The 25,677-nt window shown below is 40.2% G+C and overlaps 1 protein-coding gene across 4 annotated transcripts in view; it reads right to left on the bottom strand.

Moving 5' to 3' along the window:
• Positions 1-25,677, bottom strand: part of PLEKHA8 (pleckstrin homology domain containing A8) — a 59,857-nt gene that overhangs the window by 12,323 nt on the left and 21,857 nt on the right. For all 4 annotated transcript variants that reach the window (XR_014016587.1, XM_081243514.1, XM_081243516.1 and 1 more), the window contains 11 exons: positions 21,849-21,965; positions 20,673-20,828; positions 18,834-18,958; positions 15,517-15,675; positions 14,438-14,478; positions 12,485-12,642; positions 9,717-9,876; positions 9,224-9,309; positions 4,661-4,719; positions 4,145-4,275; positions 3,418-3,488 (listed from right to left, as the gene is read on the bottom strand). Coding sequence is in view for 3 of the 4 variants with exons in the window: in XM_081243514.1 (XP_081099640.1) it covers positions 3,418-3,488; positions 4,145-4,275; positions 4,661-4,719; positions 9,224-9,309; positions 9,717-9,876; positions 12,485-12,642; positions 14,438-14,478; positions 15,517-15,675; positions 18,834-18,958; positions 20,673-20,828; positions 21,849-21,965 (1,263 nt within the window). In the remaining variant the exon portion in view is untranslated. The remainder of the gene's footprint in view (positions 1-3,417; positions 3,489-4,144; positions 4,276-4,660; positions 4,720-9,223; positions 9,310-9,716; positions 9,877-12,484; positions 12,643-14,437; positions 14,479-15,516; positions 15,676-18,833; positions 18,959-20,672; positions 20,829-21,848; positions 21,966-25,677) is intronic.

Here is a 25,677-nt window from a genome sequence, read left to right as displayed (position 1 = left end):
TCACAGAACTGCAGCAATACAATGACTATACATGTATTTTCCAGAGAGTTAATAGATGTCAAGGCTTCCGTTGTGTCATTTAGGACTGTTGTTACATATCATCTCCCATTTTCAAAGCCACTAAGACTATCCAAAATTATGAGCAGTTACCTCAAAACCTTTCTTAAGCAGTGTTTTCAAATTTGGGACTGTCATCCAAGATTTATCCTTATTTTATCCCTACTAATTGTCTTGCTGTTCCTAGGTTAGGAAAAGTTTTCAGCCATTGGGTAACCAGCCAATTATCATGAAAAGGAGGCAGAATTAACTGATGCTATGGGTAACTAATTTCAGTACTTTTATTCCTGCTTATTTAATAGTCACTTAGATGCAGTCAAAATTCCCAAATAACCAAATGTAGCCTAGTGACAGGTGAGCTTCAACATCCCAGATCTAGAGGAACGGGTCTCAAACTTGAGCATGGATTAGAATCACTTGCATGACTTGTGAACACACGCATTGCTGGGTCCCACCTCGGCAGTTTCTGAGTCAGCAGGTGTCAGGTGGGACCCAGTAGTCTGCACTTCTAATAAGTCTCCAGGTGATGAAGATGTTGCTGTCCTTGGACCACTCTGAGAACCACTGATCTAGATCTGAGACCCTCGGTAAAGTACTTATCCTCTCTAAACCTCAGTTTACTTGCTGTAAAAGGGGAGTGCTGAGAAGATTAAATAAAATGGTTATGGAGAACCTAGTGTTATGCCAACACTGGGTGCTCTATAAATGGTAGCTGTTATTACAATAACTCAAGTTCAATTTCAGAATAAAAAATGCAAGCTAATTTGCCTGTATGTGGCATATAAATGGCACATACCCACTCTTTTACTTACATACCTAAACTATCTCATTTTAGACAAAATATCAGTTCTGCTTAAAAGCCTGTGATTTCAAAATGAGAAAAAAGAAGCCAGCAATCCAGAAGAAATAGGCAACAAGCAGCCTATGGGTTCTGAACAGTTAATGTGTAAACATTTCTCATAAGTCTCTCTTATTTGCTTGCACAGAACTTGTTGTGTCTGTGTTTAGAGGGAAGGGGGCTGGTTAGGGGAGCTTTATCTCTCCACATTGAACAGCAGCAGGAAACTAGGGATCCCTATAAGCAAAGATGATTTAAATCATGAAGACCTCTGAAATAATCCTGAGCATCAGGATGAAAATCTCAAATTTATGGTCCCTTTTCCTTTCCACTGAAAACAGCCCAGCGGGGAAGAAAGGGAAGGAAAAGCTGAGATTGGCTGTGATTATTTCAGTTTTGAAGCAGCATTTGCCCTTCAAGTCTCCTCTCTCTTCAAAAAGTCAACATCTCTAGGCCCAGCTTTCAAATCAAGTAAAAGATAGGGGAGGAAAGGGGGCAGAATTAGGGATGGGGGCAGGGCAGAAAGGGTATATCCTCAACTGTCTCTCCACCTCCAAGGGGCAAAGCTTTTCTTTTCACTTGCTGTGTCCGGTAAGCAGCTGGGTTCTCCTCTATCCCAGCTCCAGCAGAGGGGTAATGAGACTAGCATTCCCCACTTGCCCTCACACAGCCAGCCATCAGAAAGCAGTAGCATCCTGTGACATGTGGAGTCCACCACACACACAGTGCTGAATCCCATATCTTCTGCATTTCCTGCAGGTGGTGGAGTCTTCCTACCAGTGTGAAACTTCCATACTAAGAAGTCAGTCTGGAGAGAAATTTCAGGCTTGGCAACTGAGCTTGGTAACTTTCCATTTGTGATTTGGGACAAATAAGTCCCATTTTCTGGTAGGTGATCAACTTTGTGTATGTCATGATGATGAGAATATAAACAACAATAGAAGCTAACCTCTATTAAGTGCTTATTATGTACCAAATTTCTAATCTTTTCACATGCATAAACCCATTTAATCTTTACAACAATCTTATTAGGGAAATCAAGTCATCATTCCCATTTTACAGATGAGGAAACTGAGGCACAGAAAGGTTAAGTAAATTGCCTAAGGGCACAACACTATCCAGAAAGCCCATGATCTTAATCACTCCACAAAGTCATCAAGTTTGATAGATACTGGTTAGGGAGTCCTAATAGTCATGGTGAATATATTTTTAGTACTGAAATCAGGACACTTAGGGGAGGATATAACTGAGACAGTCCTGGAAATTCAAGGATGTATGAGAAACCCCAAAATGCAGGTAGCTCACGGATGGTGGAGAAGACCTTCTGTGGGAGAAATGAGGACCTTAGAACTGAGGATCCCAAAATGACCCTGCTTCAGATCCTTTGTGGTCTTAGCGTGTCTTTTAATCTTTCAGAATTTCAGTTACCTAACCTGTAAAAATGGATTGATGCGAGGACTAGGTTGTCTAAATTTTTTATACAGTGTTACAGAAATATCAGCTTTTATTGTTTCATGGCACATCAGCAAGTTTCTACACAGGGAGGCCTGGGAAAATCACACAGGGGCAGGATCCCTCAAGACTCATGACCCAAAGGGAGGACTAACAAAAGGAAGAACTCACCCCTGACACTGATAAAATGCTGTGTGAACACTGGCTCCTCCTCCCCAGCAGAAGCATCAAATTCATTCATTTCATTATTTATAATCATGACTGCCTAGAGCCTGACCATGTGCTTCTCTACATCATAATAATACAGGCTTCAAAGTAATATGGAATCTCACTCCAACCCACTCACCTCAATGCTCATCCTGGAAGGATTTCCTAGAGACCAAGATTGAGAGTTTAGCCAGTCTGTTAGTGGCACTATGAGGATGCTTCCAAGTCTTCAATGTTTTCCAAAAGTGGCCGATAGGTGCATTGATCCATCCATCTATCCACCCACCCACCCAATGTTTATCAAGTACCTACAGGTTCCAGTCACTGCATTGAGATGCTAGAGATATCGGACGATCTCCTTTGACCAAGGCCTTCATCCGAGTCTCAACACCACCACAAAAATGGGGCACGTAGGGCACTTGAGGAATACAAGATGATGACCAGCCCTTCATCTCACTTCAGAGCAAATTCCTAGGGTTCCCCACACACTCCCTTTTATGGTCTCCAAAACTAGCTTCTCTCTGGATACGGATTTTAGAAAACTATACAGTTATCTCAAGATTCATTTAGGAAGAACTGACTTCTTAAAAATATTAGGTTTTCCTATTAAGATTAAAAGATGGCTCTCTATTAATTTAGCTCTTCTTTAAGATATACTGATTTTTAATAAGTTAGATCTAGACTACCAGGTCACTATCTCATGAGTTCTTTTTTAACAAAGCATATAAGAAACAAACAATTAATAATAATGAAATAGAAAAATACCAAAATCAGATCTTGAAAAGCACACCCTATCTCCTCCTCCAGGGGTCTCCATTCCACATCCTATTCAATTGATCAACCAAAATGTAAATAACACTTACTCAGGGCTGTCTGGATGTCCTTTTCTCCATTTTTCACTTCTGTCAAAAACCCCTTCAAAAATTTGAGACCTCTAAAACAAAAAAGAGGAAGAAATAATGTTTCTTCAAAGTTCACTTATGTTGAATGGGTATGAATAAACGGCAGACATCAGCTTCTTTTTCAGTAGTATCCTGGGCATAGCAATAAACAAGTCAAGTCACATGGCAGTCCTTTCTAAGTTTCTTCCCTGTGATTTCCCTTTAGCTTGCTCTAGACGATTCTTATCTGAAATACCTACACAGTGGTTTTCAAAATGTGGTCCCAGGACCAGCAGCTTCAGCATCACCTGGGAACTTGTTAGAAATGCAAATTCTGGAGCTCCCTTCCAGACTTACCGAATCAGAAATTGGGTTTTGGGTGGAGCAATCTGTGTTTTTTTAATAAGCCCTCCAGGTGATTCTGATGCCATGACAGTTTGTGATCCACTGACTTAAAGACAAAACCAATCAGCTTTACTGTCCTTTATGATTCCTATCTTATATATTCTATTAATATTAACAATGTTTATCACTATCAAGACGGAGGCAAAAAAAAGTTGATATTCTATTCTTCAGGCCTTCTAGAAAAGGCTATACATGGGTTACAGCTTTCACTCAGAAGTAGCCTCTTTTGCATAACCAGTTTTTTGGGGGGGTGACGTTTCAACTAAGCTGGATTTCAACTGCTGCCCCACCCCAGTTGCCTCACCTCTTCAGCCACAGGAGGGCTTCTGTAGCTGAGTTCCTAACCTGGGCTACATCGGCCTCCACCTCGTGCAGCACTATCTTCTGGAGTGTGGTAAACTCTTCTTTGTTGGTTATATACTTCTGATTTACTTTCTGCAGGAGAAGCAGGGAAATAACCTAAGTTAAAAGTGCTAAAGCTATCAAGCAAGTCAGTTTACTGTTGAGACATAAGTTTGTCAACCAGGCCCTCTAAGAAATCAAAATGAATTAAGCCTCTCTTACCTTCTTCCTTATGCTTTCCAAGTAATCTGTTTTATTTGTTTGAGGATTCTTATTAGGCTTAAGCTAGAATTAAATAGTTTGAGGGTTTTAAAGTACTGTTTTTAAAGTATTTTTTCCTCTGAGAAAGGTTCTTACAGCTGGCCTATACTTTTCATCCCGAGTATAAAACTCAACAATCATTTGTTTCTGAATGAGATTTCATGCAAGTACTCCCTCCAAATATACAGTCTCCACAGAGACAAGCCAGTATATTCACCTTAATATTTCCAACTAGATCCATTTTAACAGGAGCAAACACTGTAGGGCCAAGTTTGTCTAGAAGAAAAGATTGAAAACATCTTTGAAAAAGCAATTTTTTCAAGTGGAAAATATTTTTTATAGTAGCAATTAATTTAACAGGCCCCCCCACCCCCGCCAAACTTTTATTTTTTGCTTTTAAATCATTTTCTAAACATAAGCTTCAAAGGTTCCTGGCACACTGTCATTGCTCTTTTCTACTACACTGCTCTGAAGTGAGTAACTATAATAAGGGCCTAAGGGCAGGTGAGGACAACCTTATAAGTTTAGAATGCACATTGTAATCCTTAGGGCTGCACTGTCCAATACAGTAGCCAGTAGATGTGTGGCTATTGAGCTCTTGGAATGTACCTATTCCAAACTGAAATATGCCGTAAGTATAAATATATACCAGATTTCAAAGACTTAGTACCAAAAAAAGAACGCCAAATATCTCATTAATGATTCTTTTATATTGATTCCATGTTCAGATGATATATTGTATATACCAAGTTAGATAAAATACACTATTAAAATTAGTTTTATCTGTTTTGCTTTACAATTTTAATATGCTTGCCAGAAAATTTAAAATTATATATGTAGTCTGAATATTTTTGTTGGATAAGAGCAACTAAAAATAGTAACACAAAGGGGTATAGCCAAAAAGCCAAAAGAGAAAATATAATAAAATTCTAAAAAATACTGACTCATCCAAAAGAAAGGCAGGAACAAAGATAGGTAGCTAAAAAGCTAAAAGAGGAAATAAAACAGAATACAAAAAAATAATTGATTAATTGGGTAGAAATCAAGAAAGGAGTAAACAAGGAAGAACACATGAGACAAACAGACAATAAGTAGCAAGATGGTAGAAACAGACAGCAAGATAGCAAGCTTGAATTCATCCAAACAATGTAATTTATTACATTGAGTACAGGAAAAACACATGATAATTTCAATAAACACAGAAAATACATTTTTTAAATTAACTCATTCATGATTGTAAAAAACAACTCAATGTACACGTCAATTGTATCTATATGCTATTAATAAGCAACTGGAAAATGAAATACTTTTCATGATAGCATAAAAAAACATAAAATTCTAAAATTTATTCCTAACAAAAGATGTGTAAGACCTTTACACGATACAAAACGTTGTGAAAATAAAGACCTAAGTAAATGAGAGATCTAGCACATTCATGGATTAGCAGACTCAATGTTGTTTAAGATGTCGATTTCCTACTAATTGGTTTACAGATTCAATATAATCCTAATCAAAATCCCAACAGGCTTTTTTTTTTTTTTAAGAAATAGTAAGAAAATCATATATGTTTATTGAAAGGTTTTCAAGATTCATTACTTCAAAAAAAATCACAGTGGGACATATAGAATAAGCTCTCTTTTGTGTCTTATATAATACAGTATGTCTTATTCGGAAATGCCTCTATCTATTCAAAAAAATCAGTTGGGAGTAGTTATGTTTTACTTACTCTCACTAAGTTTCGAGTGGTTTACTGGCTTAGTACAGAAAACCAGTACATTTATCAGAATATTGCATTTTACTATCTTACTCCTTTTTTTATTCCTAAACCATAGTCGTTTTCTGTTTCTGTGTATGTTTGGGATATATGTAATGAGATTTATTTTTATTTATACAGAGAAATATTTATGATTTCTCTGATTTTAAGGTTCAAGACTTAAGACTTAAGACTCCTGGCATCTTCATGATAAGAGGGATAACTTGTATTATTGGCCATAACTACTGTGTAGGGTGGAATTGGAGTTACCTTGTAGCTCTTCCATCAGACTGCTATTCTATCCTGCCTCCTACCGTCATACATGCTTATCAAAGAATGTATGGTCCCAGGAATCCTACAGGAAAAACAAATCCCCTTCAACCTCTAGTCCCAGTGTGTATATAGACTCTACTTTCTTTGGCCAACTGAACCATGTGGAAGCCACCTGCATGGCCCCCTACTCTGTGGGCTCCACTTTGTCCTTGCTTATCCTATCCAGGAGAGTGAAGAGGAGTCGTGGAAGGAGGATGGGAACTTTGATACCTTCCACACATCTTTGGAAAGTTCCACTCTAGTACACTGACCCCTGGATACGGCCTTAGTTTTTCTCTTTGATCTGTATCAGGGCTCTTCTTCCTCTCGGGTTGAATTAGTGGGATGGGCAGCTTTGCTTTTTCCCTTAAAAGTAATGGGAAGCATGCATGGCCCAGGATTCTTTCCCCACCCCCCACACCCTGTATTTTATTTTTACAAGAGATAAATAAACTGACACCAAGCATTGTAAATGGATGACCACAACAAAAGCAACAATGATTACAATTACCAAACATGAAACACACTCATAGTATGTCATAATACTGACATTCATTTTAACAGAAACTGAAAAGCTAAAATTTATATGGACATGCAAAGGACCTAGAATTGCCAAAACATCTTGAAAAAGAAGAACAAAACTGGAAGACTTACGTTATCTGATTTCAAGCCTTACACAGTAATTAAGATATTGTAATACTAGGGTGAGGAAAAAAAACAGATTGTTGAAACAAAAGAGAGTCCAGAAATAGACCCACACTTACAGGGTCAACTGGTTTTCAAAGTGCTGCCAAGGTAATATAAAAGGGAAAAAAGATGCTTTTTCAACAGATGGTTCTTGAACAAACAGATAAAGGAAAAAAAAAAAAAAAAGAAGGAATCTCAACCCTTACCTCACACCACATAAAAAACTGATTCCAAGATGGATCACAGATGTAAATTTAAAATAAAAAATAAAAAGCGTAGAAGACAACACAGAAGACTATTTTCATGACCTTGGGGATAAGCAAAGATCTTTTAGGATACTGAAAGCACTAACTATAAAAGAAGAAAACAGATAAATTTGATTTAACGAAAATTAAAAACCCTGCTCTTCAAAAGGCATCCTTAAGAAAAGAAATGAACAAGTCATAGTCTGGGGGAAAATATTCATAATGAGTATGTCTACAATGAAATGTTATTCAGAACATACAAAGAACTCTTTCAATTCAATAATAAAAAGAAAATTAACCAACTTTTAAAAATAGGTTAAAGATTTGAACAGACTTCACAATGGAAGAGATAGCAATGGTCGATAACCATATGAAAAAGCGCTCAACATCATTAGTCATCAGAGAAATACAAATTAAAGTCACAAGATACCACCAAACACTCACAGAAATGGCTAAAACCAAAAATACTGACACCACCAAGTGCTAGTGAGGATGTGAAATAACCAGAATATTCATATATTGCTATTGGAAGTACACAACGGTACAACCACTCTTTATGAAATTACATGTATAAACCCTATGAATCAGCAATTCCACCCCTAGGTATTTACTCAAAAATGAAAACATGTGCTCACAGACACAAAAACATTCAGAGCAATTTCAGTTATAATAGCCCCAAACAAGGAACTACCCAAATGTTTATCAGTAGGAGAATGAATAAACAAAATAGGGTATAGTCACTTAATAGAAAACTATTCAGCAATAAAAAGGAATGAGCTACTAATACATGTAACAACAAAGGTGAAAACATTATACTATCAAGAGTATAATGCAAGAGTACGTAACATGATTCCACTTATGTGAAATTTTAGAACACTCAAAACTAATCTATGGGGGTTTCCCTGGTGGCGCAGTGGTTGAGAGTCCGCCTGCCGATGCAGGGGACATGGGTTCGTGCCCCGGTCCGGGAGGATCCCACATGCCGCGGAGCTGCTGGGCCCGTGAGCCGTGGCCGCTGAGCCTGCGCGTCCAGAGCCTGTGCTCCGCAACGCGAGAGGCCACAACAGTGAGAGGCCCGCGTACCGCAAAAAAAAACCCAAAAAAACTAATCTATGGTGACAGAAATCAGTATGGTTGCCTTGGGCTGGGTGACAGGCTGTGGACTGACTGGCATAGGGAACATTCTGGGGTGATGAAAACATTCTCTGCCTTGATAGAGGTGTGGATTACATAGGTAGATGCATTTGTCAAAACTCTCTGAATTGTAACAGTTAAGTTCTATGCAAGATATACCTTGATTTAAAAAAGAGATACAGAGTTAAATGGATTATATAGCAAATTTCAACACATTAGCAATTCCTGATACTACTGGCTCTATAAAAAGTAAATGTAATTTAAACTTAAATAAAGTTATATATATAATTTTTTTTAATCTGAAAAAAGTTTTAGCTGGTAAAATGTTTTTTCATAGTACCAACAGATTTGAAGATCTGTTCCTCAACTACTTTCACTTTTGCTCTTAAGTATGATTTCTAGAAAACAGAATTCCCTTTTTTCATTACACAACTCTAAGATCAATATTAATCATAATTAGAAATGAAATGGAAATATGTAATAATGCTTAAGGTCACACAGTTTTAACTATATGTGTCTAGTGATATGAAGAGGTAGATAAGGAGGGTCATCTTACTGTACACATAGTTCAGCATATTTCTACTACAAAATAACTGCAGTGAAACAGATTCTAGAGACTATGAATTTAAGGCAAATCCAGCAATCTTACCTAGTACTGGAACCACAGCATAACATGATGCTAAGAATGCTTCTGTGGGAATGCCACTGTCTTCCAGAAGTTCGATGTCACTGAAGCTGAACAATTTGGTGATACAGAGGAGGAAAGATTGAAAACACAACATTAGCATGCTCTGCAGTTCAGAGGCAGTCATGAAAACAGCTGCCCCTCTGTAGGTCAAATCATTTAGCTTCGTCTCACAAATATGCCCCAATGACTGTTCTTCTATTATAACAGTCTAATAAAATCATTTTGCAAAGATAATCCACCAAAGCAAGCTAAAACTTGTTGACAGAGTATACTCTCACAATCCAGTTCCTTCTTATCCACTGCTTCAGGCAAGGTGAACAGTAAAGCAGATGCTTGGTATGCCACATTCTCTATTCTGTTAGGATACGCCATCCCCTGAAAGGAACACCAACACTGACTTTCCAGAAGGAAAGCTTGTATCCAACTGTCAGTGATTTTAGAGAGTACAGAATACCTGGTGTTCATGGTACTAAAGAAAGTTGGGATGACTTCTTGGCCTTCTTCCCAGTGGGCTTCTGGAGAGCTGCTTGAGGAGTGTGATTCAGACTGTGCCAAGTGGCTGTCATGATTTCCCAGGTTTTCCTCTCCATCTTCCTTTATCATTTCACTCTGAACTATAAAGCAGGAGATACCTATTACTAACCTTTTATTTATGTATTGTAAGATTAATATATATATATATTCATTGTTGAACATTTTTAACACAGAAAAGTATACAGAAAGAAAAATCAGTGAAATACTATACATATACACACAAACAAAATTGAGTTTAAATACAGGTAGATTTTCATCCAGCCTGTTTTCACTGAACAGTATATCATGAATATTTTCATTATCATTCAATACTCTTCAAAACATGGTTTTAATGACCATGTAATATTGAATCATGTTTATGTGGAGGGCATTTAGGTAGTTTCTAAAATTTCAGTATTATAAATAGAGTTGAGCCTCATTATTAGTGGATTCTGTCTTTGTGGATTTGCCTACATGCTGAAGTTTATTTGTAATACTGAAATCGACGCTCATGGCACTCTTGCAGTCATTTTGGATATGTGCAGAGTGGTGAAAAAATTTGAGTTACCTGACACGCATGTTCCCAGCTGAGGTCGAACAAGGTGACATTCTGCCTTCTTGTTTCACCTTTCATAATGTACGCAAATGTGTTTATTTAGTACCATTTTTTTTTGCATTTTTGTGTATTTTGTTGTTGATTTTGCTGTTTAAAAGGATCCCCAAGTGTAGTGCTGCCTAGTGTTCCTAAGCACAAGAAGGCTGTGATGTGCCTTATGGAAAAACACGTGTTATATAAGCTTATATAAGATAAGCTTTGTGGGCTTCCCTGGTGGCGCAGTGGTTGAGAGTCCGCCTGCTGATGCAGGGGACACGGGTTCGTGCCCCGGTCCGGGAAGATCCCACATGCCGCGGAGCAGCTGGGCCCGTGAGCCATGGCCGCTGAGCCTGCGCGTCTGGAGCCTGTGCTCCGTGGCGGGAGAGGCCACAGCAGTGAGAGGTCTGCGTACCGCAAAAAAAAAAAAAAAAGATAAGCTTCGTTCAGGCATGAGTTATAGTGCTGTTGGCCGTGGGTTCAATGTTAATGAGTCAACAATATATATAAACAAGGTATCTTTTTTTTTTCCTTTAGGAGGAGGGACTCTTCTTTTTTTTTTTTTTTTTTTTTTTTTTGCGGTATGTGGGCCTCTCATTGTTGTGGTCTCTCCCGTTGCGAAGCACAGGCTCCGGACGCGCAGGCTCAGCAGCCATGGCTCACGGGCCCAGCCGCTCCGCGGCATGTGGGATCTTCCCGGACTGGGGCACGAACCCGTGTCCCCTGCATCGGCAGGCGGACTCTCAACCACTGCGCCACCAGGGAAGCCCAGGGACTCTTCTTTTTAATTTTTATTGGAGTATAGTTGATTTACAATGTTGTGTTAGTTTCAGGTGTACAGCAAAGTGAATCAATTATACATATACATATATCCACTCTTTTTTAGATTATTTTCCCATATAGGCCATTACAGAGTATTGAGTAGAGTCCCCTGTGCTATACAGTAGTTCCTTATTAGTTACCTATTTTATATATAGTAGTATGTATATGTCAATCCCAATCTTCCAATTTATCCCTCTCCTCAACAAGGTGTCTTTAAACAGAAACACACAAGACAACAATATGTTCTGATCAGTTGATGAAATTGTGAAAAGAGGCTCGCAGGAACCTAACTATGTATTTCCCCTAGGAGCAACGGTTCAGTATTTGCTAATTCAGTGTTTGCAGTGACTTTATAGAACAAAACTACCATGAGTAATGAGAATTAACTGTAATGTCATAAAGGACATCCCTGTCCATATATATTTGTCTTTTTAAATCTGACTATTCCCTGAGGACAAATTCCTAGAAAAAAATTATTGGGTCAAATAAATAATAGTACCGTTTTAATAGAAATTCTCCTATTATTTACTCAAGGGATAAGACTTCAGTGATGTATGGATTGCTTGCTGCAGGTTAACAGCTATGAAAATGCATCTTTTCTTCCCCCCACTCACCACAGGAGATGAGGAGGAAACTTCTTAAAAAAATTTTATTTTCAAACTATTTAATACACACTTATAACACAATTAAAAACTCTAAGATGGTTGTCATGGACTGATCTGAAGTTGGTTTTAGTAGTTAGAGCCAATGAAATTAGTAAATCGAAAAGGGCAGCACTTTCAACTACAGGTTATTACCTAAAACTTGGGAATTTGGCTTGATGAACACAGAGACGGCCAGGCGAAAATCTGATGGTGGTTAGTGAATTCGGACATCCTCAGGCCTCACCAGAAACCAGGAGGATGGAAAACTGAACTGCCATAACTCTGCAGACTCTTAAGTCTCACATCATAGTCTATGTTCAATGGACTCTGAAATTCTGAGCAGAAGGCCCTAATACTCATACTCTCTAAAAAGTCAGCACAGACAGCTACAGCTCACTGAAGCCCATGGACATCACAGCTAAGAACAGTGAGTGGGAAACTCCTCTTCATTCTGCCTTTTCAATAGGGGGGTCAGGTGGGACGGCAGAACGTTTTCAAGTGAACTCTGTTATCTTACGAACATCTGCCTCGGGAGCTACCTAGCACGCTGTCTTGAGGTCAATCACTATCAAGTGTCACATCATGGATAATGAATCAAAGCCCCATGATCCTTTTATTCAATGGTTTGCCTCACATCTTTTTTGTTTTTACCTGTTATATGATCATCTGTATTTTCTTCACTTGATATGCTGCGATCTGTCTCTGCGGGTTTCAAACATAAGGAGCTCTTGTTTTTCATTAGGATTTCTTCATCATCATTTATTTCCATATTTAAAGATCCATTCTCACAACTGTTTAACTCTGTTTGCCTAAAATTTTTTTAAAAGGAAAAAAGCCAAAAAGTCCAATTATTTGGTCATAAATAGACTGCACAGATAGATCCTATTCTGAGGGATGGGGAAGGGTCCACAACCACAATTACCAACTCCTTCTAACACTGATTAAAAAACAGAATTGTTAAATCAAGCCAAATCTCTCACCCCACCCTCCTGCCTCCAAGGCAGGTATCCTCCTCTGCTGGGAGCAGGCCTGTCTCCAGGCTGAAGTTCAGAGACCAAAGAGCCATTCATGACTCTTCATGCACCCTCAGCTGACTCAAACCTCCTGCACCCCACCAGCAACAGGAAATATTCATTGATAGCACTTGGGTTTTCAATCAGCTTTTCTACAGGTACCACATTCAACACTTTTTCTCACTTTCCTCAGCTTCTCCCTGGAAGGTTTTTTCTCTCTCCTCACCTCTCAAATCACTGGCCACTTGCATTTGTTTGCCTAGCAGTTAACTGTCTAGAAGCCACAAGCTGTGGTCAAGGAAGACAAAGAAAACCCAGGACACAATACATCCTGAGTATCTGTTGCTCTTTAGGGTAACATAAAAGGCTACTTAACATGCAAGTGAAATAACTGATTCTGTTAAAGGGACAATCATAACATCTTATTATAAATAACTAGACTCAGCCAAATTAGAACAAAACCATTTTCTTCTAATGAGAATAAAGGGAAAAGGTCCAAGCTACATGTTGACTCCAGGAAAAGCATTTGTTTTTCTAAAAAAATACCGTATTTCAACTTGGCAATTAAAAATATGAGTATATTGATGAAATACCTCAAAAGAAAAAAAATCTACAAAGATGTTACTAGTAGAAATATTTAGATCAGGAGAAAATTATTAACCAAATTGGGGAACAATCCTTGTACTAAAGAAACAAACAACTGTATATAGAGATGAAAATATTAAATAATAACTTGAAAGGACAAATACATGGACAATGTCAAAATATAGGAATGCTTATATGAAATAATAACTGAATAAAGACCCTAAATAATAGGAACACAACTGTGTAATCGTGTACTTTCTTTCAGTAGTTCAGATTTTGATATTATGTTCTTTTTCCAACCTGTAAAGCTACTTAAGATTTTTATTTTTTAACGAAACAAAATAGCACTGTCTTTTCTGATAAAACCACACTTAAATCAATGCTCGGCTCCTTCACAAGAGAGGAGGTTCCAATACTCAGTACAACAGAGAAATGAAAAGTTATTAGATGTGGTGGGTGAGATCCATATCCTGGGGAAATGCAAACATCTTCCCTAGTAGTCAGTGCTGAATGAAAGACCTGCAGTGCTTCAGGTTCTCCTCTGGTATCATCTCAAAGCATGAGAAAAACCACCACATGATTTCTCTTTTTTTTTTAATTTATTTATTATTTTTGGCTGTGTTGGGTCATTGTTGCTGCACATGGGCTTTCTCTAGTTGTGGTGAGCAGGGGCTACTCTTTGTAGCTGTGCATGGGCTTCTCAATGTGGTGGCTTCTCTTGTTGCGGAGCACGGGCTCTAGAGCACGTGGGCTTCAGTAGATTCGGTGCGTGGGCTCTAGAGCGCAGGCTTAGTAGTTGTGGCACACGGGCTTAGTTGCTCCGCGGCATGTGGGATCTTCCCGGACTAGGGCTCGAACCCGTGTCCCCTGTATTGGCGGGCGGATTCTTAACCACTGTGCCACCAGGGAAGCCCACCACATAATTTCTTAAAAAAAAAACAAGGAATACCAATATCCTTATTTTTATATTTTTAGAAAGAAGAAAAAACAAAAAATGTTACTGTACCTTTCCAATGAATTATGAATTGGTACAATAGGATGTTTCATCTTTAAAAGAAGCAAAGAAAAGAAAATTCACATGTTAAACTCCCAACAGACTATACTTAGAGTTTTATCACATATGAAAGTGGTAAATATGATCATAACACACACTGCCCCACTCAAGAGGAATAATTTTAGGTCTTCCCAAAAGAAAGGAGTCATTGATCCCAACCAGTCTTTAATAGTTATTCAAATAAGGGTACCCAAATTTCTAAGAAAAAGGAAGATGGTCTTTTGAAGGGCCTAATTACCATATTTATACCCTTGGTGGTTAGCTTTCTTGTAATTACTATTACACTCATTAAATATTATTAAATACCAAACTATGATACAGCATTGTATCAAACACTGGAAGCATACAGGTAAACAGTATGGGGTTCCTGCCCTTAAGGTAATTTCAATATAGAATAAGGCTAAAATAGGGGTATGCGTAGAGGAGGAACTCTTAGCCCAACTAAGGGATTCAGGGAAAGAGAGATTAAATTTTGAAGGATGAATAAGAGCTAACCAGGGAAAGACAGGTGAGAAGGGCATTCTTGGTCCTGGGAAATGGCCCAAAGAAGTGGGGGAGCTACAAGCAGTTAATATGTTCAAGCCAGGTTATGAAAAAGAAAGAGGTTGGTGATGTGGGAAGGGGCTAGGACGTTTTGACTTTAACCTGCAGGCAATGAGGGAGCCACTAAAAGGTTTAGGTAAAGTGGCCCAATTTACACTGCATGAACAGAAACACTGTAGGCTGCCTGGAAGAGCTGAAGGCAGCTAGTTAGAAGGCTATCACCAATCTCAGCAAGACTCCCTGGACAAGGAGGTTGGAGACAAGAAACTAGCTACATCAGAGAGAGACATGTTCAGGTGGTAAAACTGCCAACACTAACTGACTGGATACAAGGGACTAAGGGCATATATAATAGTGGACATAAAGGAAAGTCCACTACAAAAACGTCTTTATCAGTTGCCAAAGGGTGATGGAGAACTTAGCTCAGTATATCACTTTCTTAACTTTTCATCATGCCCTACTGCAGCCAAGCTGACCTGGTCTGTTACCTTGTTGGACTTGAGCATGGCCAGCTGAGGTGATCCTGGGGGAGTGCGACAGAGCAGCTCAGAAGTGAAGGCTGCGTTTGCGATCTGCATGCATTCCTCCAAAGTCTTCAGAAAAGTATTGCAGGTTGATTTCAGCAGAGTTCCCACATCAATTCCCTCCTACAAAACAACCAGAGTGAAGACTCCTTTACCTTGCCAAAAAGGAAAAAGCCCAGTTGTGGAATGTCCTTAGAGGTTTTATCCATCTAGTAACGGGTAATAACAATAATCACGTACCCATCTATGTTGCTGGACAAATATGTGTATCAGTCATAAAAGAGAAAGACTGAGCAAGTCCAACTTATCTATTAATCATACTCAAGCCTTACCCTCAATCTGCCCTTCATGCTCACCCACCACTCCAACTGAAGGCAACGACTTCTCTCAACTCAATAACACTATATGACAGCAGTATGTCAGGTGCTAGGCGCTGAGCCCTTGTGGAGTTTGCAGTCTATAAGGGATGGCAGACACCAAACAGAATCACATGGACTGAAGACCAGTGGGATCAATGGAAAAATGTCTCCCACTGTCTGAGTAAAAATGAAGTTCTGGAATAGAAGCATTAGAAACCACAAATCACACACTGTTTGCTTTCAGAATGAGTTTTTGGCTTTCAGTACAGATGAGTCTAAGAGGTTTCAGCAACTGGAATTATTCTGAATATCTAATCATTTTTTTCTCCAAGTTATTTCACTTGCTCAGGTTGTTCTTCTTTTGGATATTGATATTAATAAGTTGTTCAGGAAACTGAGGCTACCCCCTGACTAGAGAGTTTGGTAACCACATCTTAGTGGTATTAAAGTCACCAGATTGGGCCCAAGATGGAGTCACTCATGCTAAGTCTCACATCAGCAAACCAAAAACTTATCCAAGTTTCTATGCTGGGCTCTCCCAGAAAAGGCAGGCCTAGGTCAACCAATCAGTGCTTGCCTGCTCAGCACAAGTTAGTGTACTGACCTGGCTCCAAGACTTCCCTTTGCTCCATATAAGAAAAGTAACCCTGCTTTAACCATTCAGCAAATGCCCAGTATAACTTCCTTGTTCCTGCTCACTTTGGTCTATAAAGATCTCTAGCCTGGTACAGCTCTTCACAGCTCCTTTCTATCTGCTAGACTGGATGCTGCCTGATTTATGAATTGCTGAATAAAGCTAATAAGATCTTTAAATTTTACTCAGGTGAATTTTGTTCTTTAACCATAGCCTCTATATTTTCCTCAATTTTGTATTTCTAACAAGCTAGATGTTACTGGTCATGAACCACTATTTTTCAGACACCAATTACAATGTGTGGTTTTTTCCCACACCACCAAGAAATTCCTGGACACCAGCTGGGTGTCTTACAATTCTGACACAATTTACCTGGAAATAGTGTCAGATCTCACAGGTTAAGCGCTCAGTCCTACAAGATTGCTCCCCACCCCCACTTCAGACACCAATGGCAAGTTCAGGGTGTCACTTGTGCTACTCACTGACCCACTCTAGACTGAAGATTCCAACAACACCCTCCTTGTGTTTACTTACTTTGCCAGAGCAGCTCGCAGAACTAAAAGAAACATTTAACTTATTAGACTGCCAGTATATTATAAAAGGATATAACTCAGGAACAGCCAGATGGAAGAGATGCATAGGGCAAGGCATGTGGGAAGAGGCTTGGCGCTTCCATGCTCCCCGAGTATGCCACTCTCCCCAGTCAACGCATATTCACCCACTCGGGAGCTCTCCAAACCCCATGCTGTGGGTTATGGAAGCTTCGTTAAATGTGCACGATTAATTAAATCATTGGCCAAGGGTGACTAAAGTCAACCTTCAATCCCTCTCCCCTCCCAGGAGGTGAGGGGGTAGGAATGAAAGTTCCAACCCTCTAATCACTTGCTTGGGTCTACAGTCAACCAGAGCCTCCATCCTTAGTATTTTCCAATAGTTGCCTCATGAACATAACAAAAGACACTTTTTATCACCTGGAAATTCCAAGGGTTTTTTTTTGGAGCTCTGTGCCAAAAACTAGACAAAGACCAACCATATATTTCTGATTATAAATCACAAGATCATAACCACAGTTTCATTAGCAAGTTCCCAAGGCACTTACTATAAACACTTCCTAGAATTAAAAATTGCTGTGTTCACTTTTTCCCTTCCTACTAGACCAGGGCTTCTCTACCTTGGCATCACTGGCATTTGGGGCTGGCTTACTGGAGCAGGGGATATAGGGGGAGTGGCTCTCCTATCCATTGCAGATATTAAGCAGCATCCGGCCTCTACCCCTTAGATGCCAACAGCACTCCCCCAGTAGTGACAACCAAAAATGTCTCAGACATTGCCCAGTGTCTCCTGAGGAGCAAAACTGCTCCGGGTTGAGAATCAATGCTCTAGGCTCTAACATCCCAAAAGCAGGACTGAAGTGTTTTGGTACCCCTCCCATCTCCCTCCCCCAGCACAGTATCTTGTACACAATAGGCAGTTGCTGAATGAGTGAGACGCCCCCCCAAAAGTGAATGAAAGTGAGTTAAATCACCTTTATTAGAAAAACTTAAGAGCACATATATGACTAGTAGCATAGTGATACACTACCTAAGAAAAGTAATTGAAAACCATTAATTATAATCTGCAGATTCTTCATTTTGTGGGCACTGTTTTTCAGACAACTTCTCTGTGAGCAGAGCAGAGACCCCTCTCTGGTTAATGTGACCCATTCAGTACATAGCTTAACACCACACAGATCTTTTAATATACCTTTTAGAATGAGTAAATAACAATTTCATTAGTAAATGATAAAAATCGCAATCCTTGCTGATGATGGAGAGAAATAAAGCTGTGTCTCTCTCTTTGAAAGCACTAGTCTCTACTCAAGCAGAACATCGACTACGGTGAAATAAACTCCTGTTACAGTCTCATCAGAGGTGACGGATACAGATTACTGACAGACACGATGCTGTCGCCTTGGGAGCCACAGGCGTAGTATAGAAATGGCTCTGCTAGACAGCTGAGGCTGTAGTTTAGAAAGTTATGCAAACTGGGGAGACACATAGTTTAGTACATCAGTACTAAAGTTAAAAGTTCCAAAATTATCAATTAATTCATCCTGAATTCATCCCAGGAGGGAAAACTATATGCTTCCATATGCTGAAATGCACACACTTCTTCTCTTTGTTGAAGTCGGTCACTTTTTTCCTCTGAAAAACAGTAAATTCCAAGGTAGGGATTATGTGAGAATAAGCAGTGCCTGTAAGCAACATCTGGTGCCACTTGTCATGTGGCTAAGAAGAATGGTATTTTACCTCGGAATTGGACACACCAGTTGCGGTCACTTCTTTTGTTTTATCTACTTGCTGAACAAGAAGATCACAGTAGAGTCTTAGTTCCGACATTTTGGTTTTCAAGTTTTCAGTGTTTTCAGCAAACTCTAAATAACAAAATGATGAAAACGTAATTTAATTCCCAGAATAAATAACTGATATACTAGTTACCATACTACACAGATAAGTGAAATATAATCTATGCCTAAAGTCAGATGTTTATAGTATGGGTTACAGATATGACATAATTGAAGTTATGGGAGCAAGAAAAAGAGAAAAAGGAGATTTCTAGTCTTCTGAAGTAATCTACATTATTTCTTGAGCCAACATATTTAACGATCACCAGTACAGGAAGAAGGAGACAGTATACCTCTGATCCACTTGTGTCAGAACTGGAAACAGTCAAGGGTTCAGGGTTTTGGTCTGCCACAGTTTTCCTATCTGTAAAATGGGGTCACAGCTATCTATCCAGTGCTCAAAACTGGGAAACAGTGTTCTGTAACATGCAATTACCACTAATAAGACAGCTTGTGAATTCAGAGGACTGGTCCAGCATGCTGCCTGGCAAGGCGAACGGCACCCTCTGCACACCTGCTGCTCCTTCATTAGCATGGCACTCCAGCCATCCTGGCGCTGAGGGCTCGGCTACAATCATAACTGCCTCTGCTTTCCTATCCGTGAAAAAGCTGCACATTACCACCTGATCTGAGTCAGAGCTGACAGTGTCTAGAATTTGCTCTCGACTTAGCATTGAAAACCAACCAACAAATAGGTCATTTTACTGTGTCTACTTGAAGAGTTAAGCACATCTGCCATATGTGTCATGAGAAAGGTCCCCTGAAACACTTGTTCCCAGAGGCCCCTCTCTCCCACCAATCTTTTCAGGTGTACATTCGAGGCTGGGGGGCTGGGAAGGCAGAGCTCGGGCAGTAAGCCCTGGCACTCATGACCCAGGCAAAATAGAAAGTTATGCCATGGTTCTCAGGAGACCTAATGATGTTGAGTTAATGAGCATTAAGCAGCAGCAACCTGACAATTAAGTATCCATCTACCCCAGGAACAGGGAGGGGAAAACGGGGTGTTACTGCAGGAAATACCAGATCCAAGGCTTCTCTGGCTCAGCTACTCTTTACCAAAAGTCAACTTTGTGCCAGATGAGGTACCTCATGGTAATCCTTCTAAGATAGGTAATTACCTCTTTTAAAAATATAAGGAAACTGAAGATTAGAGAGGTTAAGTGACCTATGTCAAGGTCACAAAGCCATGATTTGAACCCAGTTGTATCTGGCTCCAAAACCTGCATTCTTTCTACTATGACATGCTAAGAAAGAAGAGTCAGACTGTTTAACGTCCACTGAGATATACAGCACTTGCATGATATAAAAAGCTGGCTATGGGGGCTTTCCTGGTGGCGCAGTGGTTGAGAATCTGCCTGCCAATGCAGGGGACACGGGTTTGAGCTCTGGTCTGGGAAGATCCCATATGCCGCGGAGCAACTAGGCCCATGAGCCACAACTACTGAGCCTGTGCATCTGGAGCCTGTGCCCTGCCACAAGAGAGGCCACGAGAGCGAGAGGCCCGCGCACCGCAATGAAGAGTGGCCCCCGTTTGCCGCAACTAGAGAAAGCCCTCGCACAGAAACGAAGACTCAACACAGCCAAAAATAAATAAATAAAATACTGAATACATAACTACTTAAAAAAAAAAAAAAAAAAGCTGGCTATGGCTACGTGGTCAGAAGCAAGATAACAAATACGGGAACCCAGAGATGCCACTAGGTGATTCCCAGGGTTCCCAGTCCAGAGGACAATCAGTACTTGCCTTTTTCTTTCTGGGTCCTACTGTCTGTCAGGCAGGCCTTGGCTGACCCCAAGGCTACCAGCCACCGTTGTCTCTCAGCCACACTTCTGGCCTTCAGGTAGAAATATTGTTCCCCAGGGATTATCAGGTCCATGCGTGTGTTATCTACAGAATGAACTGGGAGCAAGGCACAGGGAGGTCAGAAACCCAGAAAAGCCCCGTCTGGGTAGCCTCCACTCCACCCAAATTCTTGAGCTTAACTGGCGCACCAGTCACTGAGAGCTTCTTCCAAGAGAGGTTGTCAGCCCTTACTACTTCTCCTGGATTATTTATTTCTTCCTAGAGGTCTCTGCTAATGGAGAGGGAAAACTCTGCAATTGGCTCCAAGGTCTCACCAGGACTTTGGCCTAAAAAAGAAATCACCTAAATCTCCTTAGGATCGTTTATAAGAGGAGAGAGGAAAAATCTCTCTTCTGGTGTGTGTGTGTAAAGTATGCTGCTCTGCGGCCAAAAAGGCTTGATGCAAACAAGTAAGGATGTGCTCTTTATCTCCTTGGGTTATTGAAAAGCAATCAAGAACACAGTATTTTTCCTTTCTACTTTCCTTCACTAGTCTTATCAAAAATGTGAGAATTCCCTTAGAACAGTTTAGGAGAAGAAACAAGCAAGCCACACTCTCCTTCACCTCCCCAAGCCCCATGCCCCCAATTCCCTTCTAGTCGGTTTCTGAGCCATATCCTCTCAGCATGTCTCAAGATTCTCAAAACCAAGAAGAAAAGGCTATTTGTAGGTCTGTTAGGTGTTTGTTTGTTTAGTTTTGAGCATGGTGGTGGTGGCGAGAAGGTGTGTATGTGTCGTGATTTAAACACAGAAGTGTTTGATGTTGCAATAAAAAGACAAATAAGCTTAGCAAACTGCCACAAGCCCGAGGTGAGCAGGTGACCAAGGAATGAGTACTACATGTGTGGTTAATAAGCACACTGCTCTCATTTATTCTGACTACCTCTAAACCAACCTCCTTGTAAAAACTCACTGCAGTTTTAGGTCTTACTTGTAAGACTTTTTCTGGGGGACATAACATTATATATCTTTATACTATGGGAGCAGCAGAGAAAGGCACACAGAAGCCAGTGTTTTTTTTTATTTTGGGGGAGAAACAGAAAGAAAATAAAACCTGCAAGTGTCTTGGTTTCTCACCTTGAATTTCACACACCGCCATCTGGATGCTCCCTTTGCAACCTTTCCAAGCATCTTCAGGAGAATCATAATAAGATAATATTCCCCCACAGAGAAGGAACCACCGAGGCTGCCAACCTAAAAACAGAAGCAAGAGCATGGTCTCAATTACTGCTTCCCAGGACACAGGAATAGGACCTAACAAAGGATGCTGGATTCTATCTAGCTCCAAGGAACTTACATTCTGGGGGAAAATTCTAAGAGAAAGAAATAAGTTAGAAAAGATCTGTATGTTTGATCTCATTTTTGCATAGACGTCTGGAAGGATCAGCAATAAATATGGTGATGATTCTCTAGGTAATGGGATTACTTATGATTTTTATTCCTTTTTCCCCCTAATACAGTACTAGTAATCTTTGGTTTTTACTTTTTCTAAGATAAAAGATTATTATTTTACAAATATTATTGTTAACATACTTGCTCTCCTCCCCTCTGGTTAAGAAAAATTATTCCAAACCTAGAAATGAGATAAAAGATTATGCTGCCCTTTCAACATCATACGAAGTGCTGTCTAATAAGCCTGCCTAGGGTCATATGTTCCCTAAGGAAAGATAACTTTAACTTATTATTTGGTATTGATCCACTGAAATGGAATAATCTTAAAACATTCAAGGGCTTAACTACTTTTACTTCACAGCATTTCAGGGGACGAACCATATTTAGTGGAAACACACATCTTATCTAGTCCTCTTACACAACCTATGTTCTAGTCAAACCAAACTTACTTGCTGTATGCCTGCCTCAGGGCTTTTGCTCAAACTGGATCTTCTTCCTAAAATGTCATCCCTGACTACCTCTGCATAAGCCTTGTTAGTCTCCTCATCAGGTGTATTTTTTCCTTCTCTGAAATGCCATAGCCTTTTAAGGATACATTTCTCTCACTAGACTCTTCTACAGCTGAGACAGCTGGAGGGAAGGTTGGTAGGCGCTTTGCGCAGAGCCCCAAGGGCTGCTCAGGTACATACCTGATGGGCCCTTGGGAAGTGATTCACACCAGCTAAATACGTAAGTCACCAATTGATGTCAAAGTAGTATTGTTAGGGAACCACTAACTGAAACCGCCCACCCTGGCCAGGCAGAATAATAACTGCTTGCATGAGTTATCTCACAACAGGAGGTCTCAATAAGAAACACGGAACTGACCAGCTACCACCAGCTGGCAGGAATCGGGAGGGGCCAAAAGGAGGGAGGAGATGCCAGCCATAACATGTCCTGCCGATGTCCCAGAAACCCTGATGCTGGAAACCACCTTGACTGAGAGATGCGTGCGTCACCAGGAATTGGACCAAATATGGGCACAAGCAAGGTGACTGGCCAGAGACAACCTGGGAAGCTAACCCCATGACCATAAACCCTGAGCCGTGAGCTACATGGCAGAGCAGTTCTCCTGGGTTTCCTTTCCCCGCTGCTCTCCCCCCGGGGGGCCCCTTCCCAATAAAGTCTTTTGCTTTGTCAGCATGTGTGTCTCCTTGGACAATTCATTCCCAGGTGTTAGACAAGAGCCCACTCTTGGGCCCTGGCAGGGGTTCCCCTTCTGGTAACAGCACCAATTTATTACGCTATAACAGAAGATTAGTACACTTCCTGGAGCACCCATAGCCTAAGACCATAGTTCAGGGAAACTTACATTTTTAATCAGGAGGCTAAATGGTCAGCACTAAATCTAAGCTCAGGCACAGGAGCTAGGGGGCAGGCGAGATGTTTCACTCATCATTTACTTCATCAGGGTCTGCTTTCTAGGAAGCAGAACACTCAGGCCTGCTCAGGTACCACATCTCTCACTTCCTTAAACAAAATTGGATAAAGACCAATTCTCAATATCCACCCTCATACCAGTCACTGAAATATCCTTCCCTAAAAGCCTTCTCAACCAAAGATGAGTAATGTATTCTACAACTATGGCTTACGTTCCTCTTATTCCAACTCATACTGGGGACTTCCTTCCCAGCGATGAACCTAGACCCTTTACTGGACAGCAGGAGCCCCACGGCCTTATCTCAACACCCCCACAAGTTGATTACTGGCTAGAAAACCTCTTGGGGTGAACTTGAAAATTTTATTTCAGAAGGCGATGCTTCTTGACCTTGGCTTCAAATTCTACGGAAACACAAACCCGAAGGCTACTATTCTTGGCACAAACATTACAATCCAGGAAATCAAACTGATCATCAGATTGTCTTGTTGAGTAGATAATCAACACTCCTGGAGTCAGATATTATTAGTGATATTTTAGCCCTTTGCAAGAGAGTCATTATTTATACCTTACGCCATCTCCCCTCACTGAAACAGAAGAATCAATTCCTAAGAATCTGAGAAACGGAAAGGGCCTTTGAAATCACCTAGTCCAACCAGCTCATTTTACAGAGAAGGAAACCAATCCCAGGTAGATTAAGTGACCTATCTAAGGTCACACCGGAAGTACACAACAGAGTTGGGAAGAAAACTGTCTTTGTAACACTGTCCCTCATGGCATAACAACCCCCAAACCTTGATTCCCCATTGCTAGAAAGCTATCCTGGTATAGAACAGTAGCATCTTCTCCCTTACAGCTCAACTCCCATGATTATGTTTGGTGTGAACACTCTCCAAATCCACTATGACTCTCAAGTAGAGGGAGTTCAGCATACCCTCAATAATCATATTTTATCAAATTTAGGACCCCATCTGTATTAGTCTTGGTTCTCCAAAGAAACAGAACCAATAATATGTATGTATATCTATATATAATTTATTATAAGGAATTGGCTCATGCAATTATAGAGGCTGCAAAATTCCAAGATCTGCAGTCAGCAAGCTAGAGAATCAGGAGAGCCAATTTGTAATTCCAGTCCAAAAGTCATCAGGCTTGAGACCCAAGAAGAGCCAGTGTTTCAGTGAGACTAAGAAAACAGGAAAAGACCAGTATCCCAGCTCAACAGTCAAGCAGGAAGAGCTACCACTTACTCAGCCTTTTTGTTCTACTTAGGTCTTTGACTGACTGGATGAGACCCACTCACATTAGGGAAAGCGATTTACTTTACTCAGTCTATCAGTTCAAATGTTAATCTCATCCAGAAACACCCTCAGACACACCCAGAATGACGTTAGGTCAAATGTCTGGGCACCCCATGGCCCAGGCAAGTTGACACAAAAAATTAACCATCACATACCATTAATTTGAAGATAAACTAAAATATTTGCATGTGATGTGACCGACAAGGCTTAATTTCCAAAATACACAAATAGCTCATACAACTCAATAACAAAAACCAAACATCCCAATCAAAAAATGGGCAGAAGACCTAAACAGTCATTTTTCCAAAGAAGACATACAGATGACCAATAGGCACATGAAAAGATGCTCAACATCGCTAATTATCAGAGAAATACAAATCAAAACTACCATGAGGTATCACCTCACACCGGTCAGAATGGCCATCATTAAAAAGTCTACAAATAATAAATGCTGGAGACGGTGTGGAGAAAAGGGAACCCTGCTACACTGATGGTGGGAATGTAAATTGGTACAGCCACTATGGAAAACAGTGTGGAGGTTTCTTAAAAAACTAAAAACAGCGTTACTGTATGATCCAGCAATCCCACTCCTGGGCATATATCTGGAAAAAGCTCTAATTCAAAAAGCTACATGCACCCCTATGTTCACAGCAGCACTATTTACAAGAGCCAAGACATGGAAGCAACCTAAATGTCCATCGACAGATGAATGGATAAAGAAGATGTGGTGTGTGTGTACACACACACACACACAATGGAATACTACTCAGCCATAAAAAAGAATGAAAAATTCCAT

This window comes from Mesoplodon bidens (genome assembly GCF_964165515.1).
Source record: "Mesoplodon bidens genome assembly, chromosome: 9".
NCBI lineage: Eukaryota > Metazoa > Chordata > Mammalia > Artiodactyla > Ziphiidae > Mesoplodon > Mesoplodon bidens.
This window is presented reverse-complemented; position numbering and strand designations above follow the sequence as displayed.